The sequence below is a fragment of the Sinocyclocheilus anshuiensis genome, unplaced genomic scaffold (genome assembly GCF_001515605.1).
Source record: "Sinocyclocheilus anshuiensis isolate Anshui unplaced genomic scaffold, SAMN03320099.WGS_v1.1 scaffold517, whole genome shotgun sequence".
Lineage (NCBI taxonomy): Eukaryota > Metazoa > Chordata > Actinopteri > Cypriniformes > Cyprinidae > Sinocyclocheilus > Sinocyclocheilus anshuiensis.
In genome coordinates this window covers 1386508-1394669 of record NW_015536535.1, presented here as the reverse complement: position 1 = coordinate 1394669, position 8162 = coordinate 1386508, and the positions used below count along the sequence as shown (strand labels likewise).

At 35.6% G+C, this 8162-nt stretch overlaps 1 protein-coding gene and 1 pseudogene across 1 annotated transcript in view; both read left to right on the top strand.

The window, feature by feature from the left end:
* Window positions 1-3596, top strand: part of LOC107695874 (meiotic nuclear division protein 1 homolog) — a 19221-nt pseudogene extending 15625 nt beyond the window's left edge.
* Window positions 3597-5327: 1731 nt separating this feature from the next.
* The window catches only part of tmem131l (transmembrane 131 like), a 64831-nt gene continuing 61996 nt past the window's right edge, over window positions 5328-8162 (top strand). The window contains exons 1-2 of the mRNA XM_016495465.1: window positions 5328-5510; window positions 6202-6272. Of these exons, the coding sequence (XP_016350951.1) occupies window positions 5402-5510; window positions 6202-6272 (180 nt within the window). The 5' untranslated portion in view covers window positions 5328-5401. The remainder of the gene's footprint in view (window positions 5511-6201; window positions 6273-8162) is intronic.

Here is an 8162-nt window from a genome sequence, read left to right as displayed (position 1 = left end):
TTATTCCTGTGATGCAAAGCTGAATTTCCAGCATCATTACTCCAGTATAGTGTCACATAATCCTTCAAAAATCATTCTAATATGCTGATTTATAATCAGTGTTGGAAACAGTGTGCTGCTTAATATTTTTTTGGGACCTGTTACTTTTTTCAGGATTCTTTGATTAAAAAGTAAAAAAGTACAGTGTTCATTCAAAATAGAAATGATGTGTTACATTATACACTACTATTCTTTTATATATATATATATATATTTTTTTTTTATAAAGAAATTAATACTTTTATTCAGCAAGGAGGTGTTAAATAGATAAAAAGTGTCACAGGTTCCAAAAAAATATTAAGCAGCACAGCAGTTTCAACACTGATAATAAATCAGCAAATTAGAATGATTTCTGAAGGATCATATGACACTGAAGAATGGAGTAATAACTGATGAAAATTCAGCGCTGTCACCGAAATAAATTATATTTTAAAGTATATTAAAATAAGAAACCAGGGTTTGAAAACGAAAAAACTAATTCAATCGGTTCACTCCGAGCAGAATCGATATTTGAACGTTTCTGTTCCTGCGTTCCTCTGATATTATCAGAGTTTTGAGAGTGAAAAAAACACAAGTCATGACTCACGCCGCATTTTATTAGCCCTATTAGCCTACATCCCAAAATAATGAAGGCTAAAATGCCTGTAGGCTAAAGCAAAATGTTTACAGACATTATAAACACAGTTATTAGTTTCTCTCCAAAACAAATCCTCTAAAGTTTAGGTTATAAAAACGTCAATCCAAAAACAAATTAATTTAAGGTGAAACTGATGCCTACCTCTCTCATTCGGCATGAATCCAAATGTTTCCATATTCGCGACGTATCTGGATGCTAAAATATTATTTATTAGCCTTTGTAGCCTACTTTCATCGACGTAAAACATCATCCTTCACATCGGCTATAGTATATAGCGGTCACGCTGAACGCAACACATTTTGTACAACGGAGCAGTGTAACTTTTTATTTGTTTCTTTAACTGTATTTTATTTTGATATTGAACAGGCTGCAATGTAGCAAAGATATGTTGTGTGTGCGCGTAAGGCGCCGGCGCGATGGTCATACCAACGCTGGTCTGTTATACAGAAGCAAGACATTATTCAAAGCTGTCAAGCTTTTGCAAAATAAATAAAAAGGTAAAGCTTTTGCAAAATAAAGAAAACTACTTTCTGCTGTCTCGTTTTCCTTTCCGAGAACTTTGGAACGCGTCACAATGAACCGTAACTCAGCACATTTTTTTCTTTCTTTCCTTAATCTGTCAATGATTTAAGTGAAATATATTTTGTGTATATGCCTATATTCCTTTTTATGTGAGCCTATAGTTTTTCTGTTTTCTCCGTTCACAGAAGCGCTGCAGGTGCGTGTGATCTGTTGAATCCATCTTACACTATCCTCGGATAAACTCTTAACGCCGGTGCACTGCCATTGCGACTTACCTATGATGAGTTCACAGCTGAGCGGGCATCTGGCTTCAGCGTCACATTTGCATAGGCCATACTGCCGGAATTCGTGATTGGTTGACAGCAAATTTCAAATATTAAATGGAACGATAAAATAACGTTATTAACCGGTTAATGGCCATTTCAAATTTTCGATTCTGTTCGGAACTATAAAATTTGATTTAGTTTCTGGTTCTGTTTCTGTCAAAATTTAGTTCGTTTCCGGTTTTCGTTTTCGTTCCTTGAACCGGTTCAGAGCCCTGTAGGAAACCAATATTAGAAATTGTGATAATATTTCACAATATTACTGTTTTTTTTCTGTTTTTTTGGGATAAAAAAATACAGCCTTGTTGAGCATAAGAGACTCAATTAAAAAACATTAAAAATATCAATGATCCCAAACTTTTGAACAGCAGTTTACATATATGAAATATTTGAATATTTTGTTGAATGTTCACTAAACTAATGTTATTTTCATCAAATAAAATTAGATGACAATTTTTAATAAAATTACATTTGAAATAAAATGGACTGAAATTAATGAATATGACATGATTAAATATTAAATAAATTTAAAGGATATTTTCATCAAAAGATAAACTAATCAAAACAAAAAAACTGCACAAATTAACACTGGACTTCACAATGTTAACCTGACATGTATGGCCTTGCTAAAATATTCATCCTTTTTCTAGGTAAGGCCAACATTACAGCAAAAGAGGCCGTGTCGAGGTGGACGGGTAAGTTGTTTGCATGCCTCACACCTCAACAAATTCCAAACCAATTATTTTCTTTGATCGTGTCATGTGATGCATCCACAAAAGATTCTGAAATGTAGGCCACAGACAATCCTGACAATCCAGTTTTGTCAGATCAGGCTAATATCAGTCCAGGCTGATCTTAGATCTGCACCGTACATTATTTAATATTCTAGGCTTACATTTGTCCAGTCAAATAATATATCCTGTGCAGTATTGTGAAAGACAAATATCTTGTCACTCTGTAAATGAAATGCTTGCTGTTCACAAATGTTGGTGTGATGCAGCTGTTTCGTTGACTGTGATACCATGGCCCAGTTCCAAGTTCCAGTCTTGTTTGTGGCTGAGTAAAATTAACTTGCATGTTGTTATAACTCTTGACTCAGGCAGTGCAGTGCAAGCCCTTGGTTATTCCCAAGCATGGTTTTTTTGGAATGCAGCAGACACAGACATGCACACCACTTAACTTCGGGAAGAAATTCCTTTTTGCGCTCAGCAAACGTAACTACAAAAGTGGTCTCAGATGAGCAGTGCATGAAAACATTTGATGCAGGCATGTTTGGGAACACAGCAGACATGCTAAATGGCAAGATTTTAATGGTCTGTTTACATTTAACAGATCAGATTTCAGCCAAGAGTCAAACACAACGTACACTCTACACTAGGCAAGCGCGAACACATGTAGGTTTCACTATATTACTGAGTGATCTCATAGATGGAATGGTTTGTATAAGGAGATGATGATTTATTGTACCTTTCCCGTAAACCAAACCTAACACCAAACACAAACCTGATAATATCAGTAGATTTAATACAATATGTGATTTAGCAGATTTATAAGCCTTTTGAATAGTGAGAGCAATTCCAAATGCCTTCAAGCCAGTTTTCAACAAGTTAACCTATAGACATTTTCAACATTTTGAGCCAAACCTGTGCACATACTATGCTGTCATGCCATTCCATAGTACGCTGTCAGCTGTGACCCATAGAAATAAAGTAAAAAAATATATATGAATCTTTAAATTCAACACATTTTAATTTCTGTAAACAACATTAATATAGTATCTTTTTGAAAGAGATGCAAAATCTGTGTAGTGAAAGCAAAAGCAATGCCTCTTCTATTTATTATTATAGTTAACTATGTTTCTGTCTGCACAATTACAAATGGCATTTCTGAGTTGAATAGTTTTCATAATTCATCTGAATTGATTTTTGCATCATATATGTGTCGAGTTTCACATTTATTCTTTTCCAGATAATGTTTTTGCAATCAAATCCTGGGCAAAGAAGAAGTTCGGCTTAGAGAATAGCAGCTTGGACAAAGCTTTCGGAATACCAGAGGACTTTGACTATATTAACTGACCAAAAATTCACAGCCTCTTGGATCTTATGATTGTTTGATCTGTTCAACTCTGCACAATCAGTAAGCTTTATTGTCTTACATCAGTTGGTTTTACGTTTTGTTATCACAACCCTCAACGGACACCTTGGCAATTGAATTGCCATTGGCTAGTATATATATTTTTTAAATACCATCTATCTGTGCTAATCATATACTCAGCCTCCAACTCGCACACTGGCGAGTAAAATCTGAGAATTTATTAGCCATTGGCTGATATTAGACATCATTTAGTCGCCCAGAGTGAAGATTTAGTCGCATATGCGAGTGATTTACTCAGTTCTCAGTTCTGCATGTTCGAGACACAGCTGTGACTGACTTACATTGTGAAGAGTGTGGTGTACATTGTCAGCAGTGCCCCACCCTTGAAATTTTAACCTTGTCTAGTCCAAGGAAAACTTTTAAGATTGATTTGTCAGGGTAAAAAGGGTAAAAACACTCCTGGTGTGTAAACGGAGAAGGTGTTGTGTTAACCCTTGGCTGCTCAGAGATGCACCCTATAACCAAACTGACTGTTTGGACACCTGTTGATAGAGAAACTAAGCCTCGCAGATACTGCTGGGATGATAAATTGAGCTGCACATCAAAGGTCAATTCAAGGAAATTAATCACAAGTTAGTTTGTTTTAAAGAAGGTAAAATTGTTTATAGAAAAAAAATCTGTGACAAGGACACATTTGGTTCTGTATGAAGTAGGAATGTGTTATGAAGTCATTTCAGATGTTCAGGTCACTTCAGATGCTTTTATTTTTTTAGCTTGCTTTTTTTCATTAGTGGGCATTTTTCACAGTGCACATTGCGTATCTTGTAAATATGAAAAAATGGTCAATTGCTTTGTGTAATATGATTTAATAAATGTACAGTTATCAAGCACATTGTTTGTAATTATGCATTTTGTCCTGCAAAATAATACTACCGATTTAACTGTAATGTCCTGTCGATTTGCAGCATCATTAACGGCGCTTAAACACATGAAAATGTCCCTTTAATTAAATTTTTTGATAGCGTTAGTTTCTAAGTTTGTTGAAAATAATGCTTTTGTCTGTTGCAACACAGTAATGATGTACAGTATTAAAATATGAGTAATTCCAGAATAAGTTGAAGTATTTAAAATAGGTTTTATTAATAAGTACGTTTAAAGTGAGCAATTTTACAAGGTGCATAAAAAGCCTTGATTGTTTAGTGTTCAGGTGTTAGTGAAATGGGTGTTTAAAAAAAAAAGAAACGCAAACGACCTGTTTGACTGTTTATGTGCATTTCATGAGGACTGTACATGTGTACATTTTTTATATATTTCTGTTTGTTGATTCTTTCCCAAGTATAATTAGATATTTTGAAGGCTCATTTAAAACAAGTTCTATTAATCAATAATAGAGTACATTTAAATATAGCACAAAATCAAGGCCCTTAAAGATAGCCTTGAGTATTTTAATAAAATATTTTGTTCATAGACTTTTTCATTGAGAAAAATATAGGATATTTTAGAGGTTCATCTCCTTCCATTCCATTATTTGTGTATAGCCTATCATAGAAATATGCCAGTGTTGTGAGTGTGACCTTAAAAGTACGAGTGGATTATCTCTCCCCATCTACACCACTACCGACGCGACAAAACAACGCTTGCAATACAGTTTGTAGATTGTTGCGTCGCTTGCGTCTAGCTCTAGTGGCCGCACATAGGTACTGCTGAGGGAGAGGAGAGAGGAGGGGAGGGTGTGAGAGAGAAAGAGAAAGAAGTGGAGGCAGCCGGGGAGCTCAGCACAGCCAGCATGGCGAGCCAAAGGGACCTCACATACAGAAAACCTTGGATTAATGTCCTTCTGCGACTCCTACAGCTGTTATTGCCGTACATTCAACACGGAGGAGCTCAGTTTCAAGGTGCGGTGGACAGACTGATCTTATTTATTTAGTCCACGAATGCAACGCGAGTGCGAAAATGTCGGAGGAACTGCCGAGGGCTGATTTGACAAGTATTCAAGTGCACTCGTTGTGCTAAAAGGGCACAGTAATCATTGAATTTACCCGAAATCTGACCTATTTCTCGCGGGGTTTCACCCGTCTGTCTATCTGCATTAGGATTTACGTTTTGATTCAAATCTGAAGAAAGACGGTTTACGCTTTTTTTGGCCAAGTTACTGGTTTTGTTCGATTTCCTGTGTCAATGCAATATGCTACAAAGCTCATATAGCTTCTTACAGCTGTTATTCAGTGCAGTCTTTGGGAACTAAGCGTCTACCCGATGGTCGCAGCGGAAAACACGAGTTTAGAACCGCATTAATGCACATTTAATTGCGTTTCCAGCTTGCGTGTATTTGGATTGTTGACATGGTGTGAGCTCGACTAAAATAGCTTGTCCGTTCAATTTCACGCCTCTGTCATCCACGCCAACTCATCTGCTGTTCGCTGTTCAACAACTGCAAATATATTAACGTTAGTTAACGCATGCGAGATGAGCCGAGCACTATAGGGTCATTTTCGGATTTCCTGTATTGTTGTTTAGAGACAGGGATTGGTCTGCTGTTTGCTCGCATGATTTTCTATATGTTTTTGTCATTCTTTCCTCTTGAAGCCCTGACTCAGATGTCCAGTGTGGTTGAAGTTTGGCAGGCTGAGGACGCAGACTTCTTCATTTCATCGCAGGTATGTGAGCTAGCAAAAACATGACGTCACGAGCTGGACGTTTTTGTTACAGTTCAGCTTCACTTCATTGTGAGCCGAGAGCACGTGCGGGACGTGGTGCAATGTGCTATTGTTCCGTCTGCAAAGGTGGCAAAAATCAAAATAAGGTCTTTCTTTCATTTGGATATTTAGGTATCATTTAGTATGTGTTGGTTTATGCAGTTCTTATATGGCCAGAGCGATTGTTTATTTAGTTTGGTGAAATGTGTTTACGTGTGGAGGCGGGAACAGGGCGCATCTTTCTGTAGGACTCTGGGATCCTGAATGGACCTATAGAATAATTTCATTTTTATATGGTCTCATCACATCTTTTAGCCGATTACCTAATTGCATGTTTTGAAGTATGGAAGTTTTTTTGTATAATTGCGTACAACTAAGTAACCAAAAAGTGAGTTAATCAATATATATCCCAAGGCATTCTTTTTATCATTTGTTTTTTAAGGATTGAAATACAATTTTCAAATCGCTCAAAGTGTTTTTAAGAAATCTATTTTGTGATTGTTAGGTATTCTCGTTTTGGTAATGGTTAAATAGGAATTCTTATTAGTACAGTTCACTCAATAATTAAAATGGTCATATTTGACTTACTTTCTGCTGCAACACAAAATATATTTTGAAGATTGTTTGTAACCAGAGAGTTTTGGTGACCATTGACTTCCATTGTAATTACAACCAACAATGAAAATCGTTATGTTCCAAACCAGTCATCTTATATATATATAAGTTAAAGTTAACTGAGAAAAAAATATATAAATAAATATTGCTCACACATTTTATCCTTTTTTTTTTTAAAGAAAAATAACTAATTTACAAACCTTCAAACTGAATTGACTGTATTATTTTATTTAGCATTTCTCATTTTTATTTAGAACTTGATGTACTAAAATACCTAAAACTAAAACCGAAATAACTATATAGTCATAAAATAACTAAAAAATATAAAAATAAAAACTATTTCAGATATTAGTAAAAAGTTGCGGTAGTATAAATGGCCCTAAAATAACACAAGTTTGTGGTCCACTCTTCAAATTGTGGTTATGTTTGCTGTGGTGATGCTAGAATTGTCAAGCCAGTTGTACATGAGATACATTAAAGCACCACACTTTCGCCAGGAAAGTGTCGAAGCGATGCCCTGGGACATGGGCATCGCTACAGAAAGTTATTAGAAAGTAAAAGCTTTATTGCCAAGTATGATCTCACACACAAGGAATGTATGCTTCCAGTTCTCAAGAGATATAGTAATATAATATTGAGACACAGAATAATAAAATAAATGCATAATAAACATTTACAGAAGGGTTGCTATGCAGAGAAGGTAGTGTGTATATTTATATGATTAAATATTAATTGAATGAACATATTGCAGGTCTATAGAAAACATGATGCCATTTAAAACCAACACCTGGGACAGTTACAAAGGAGTGCTTTTTTTGTGGTAGTGGATGTTTTTGTTGATTATGATCAGGCTCACGAGACTGATTACAATGTGCTAAAGATTTTTTTTCATGTTTCCTTTGGGGCAGGAAGCTAATGCCGCACAAACATGCACAGAAACTGTTGCTGCTTCAGAGGTTGACAGACAATTTGCCACTTTTGTGGTTAGCAGTTACGCAAGAGACCTGTCTTATGGCTTGAGAATGGCCACAATCAAAGGGATGGAAAATTCCATTTGTAGTTCTCCATTTGTTTAAAGGGGCTTCATTTGTAATGGAGGTGGTAAAATATTATTACATCAATCTGTTATTTATATGTAGTAAGCATGTTTTATGCCAGATGGAAATGTCATACTGAAACTGAACCATTGCTTGACACATTTAAAGGGGTCATATGATGCTATTTTAAAGATCATTA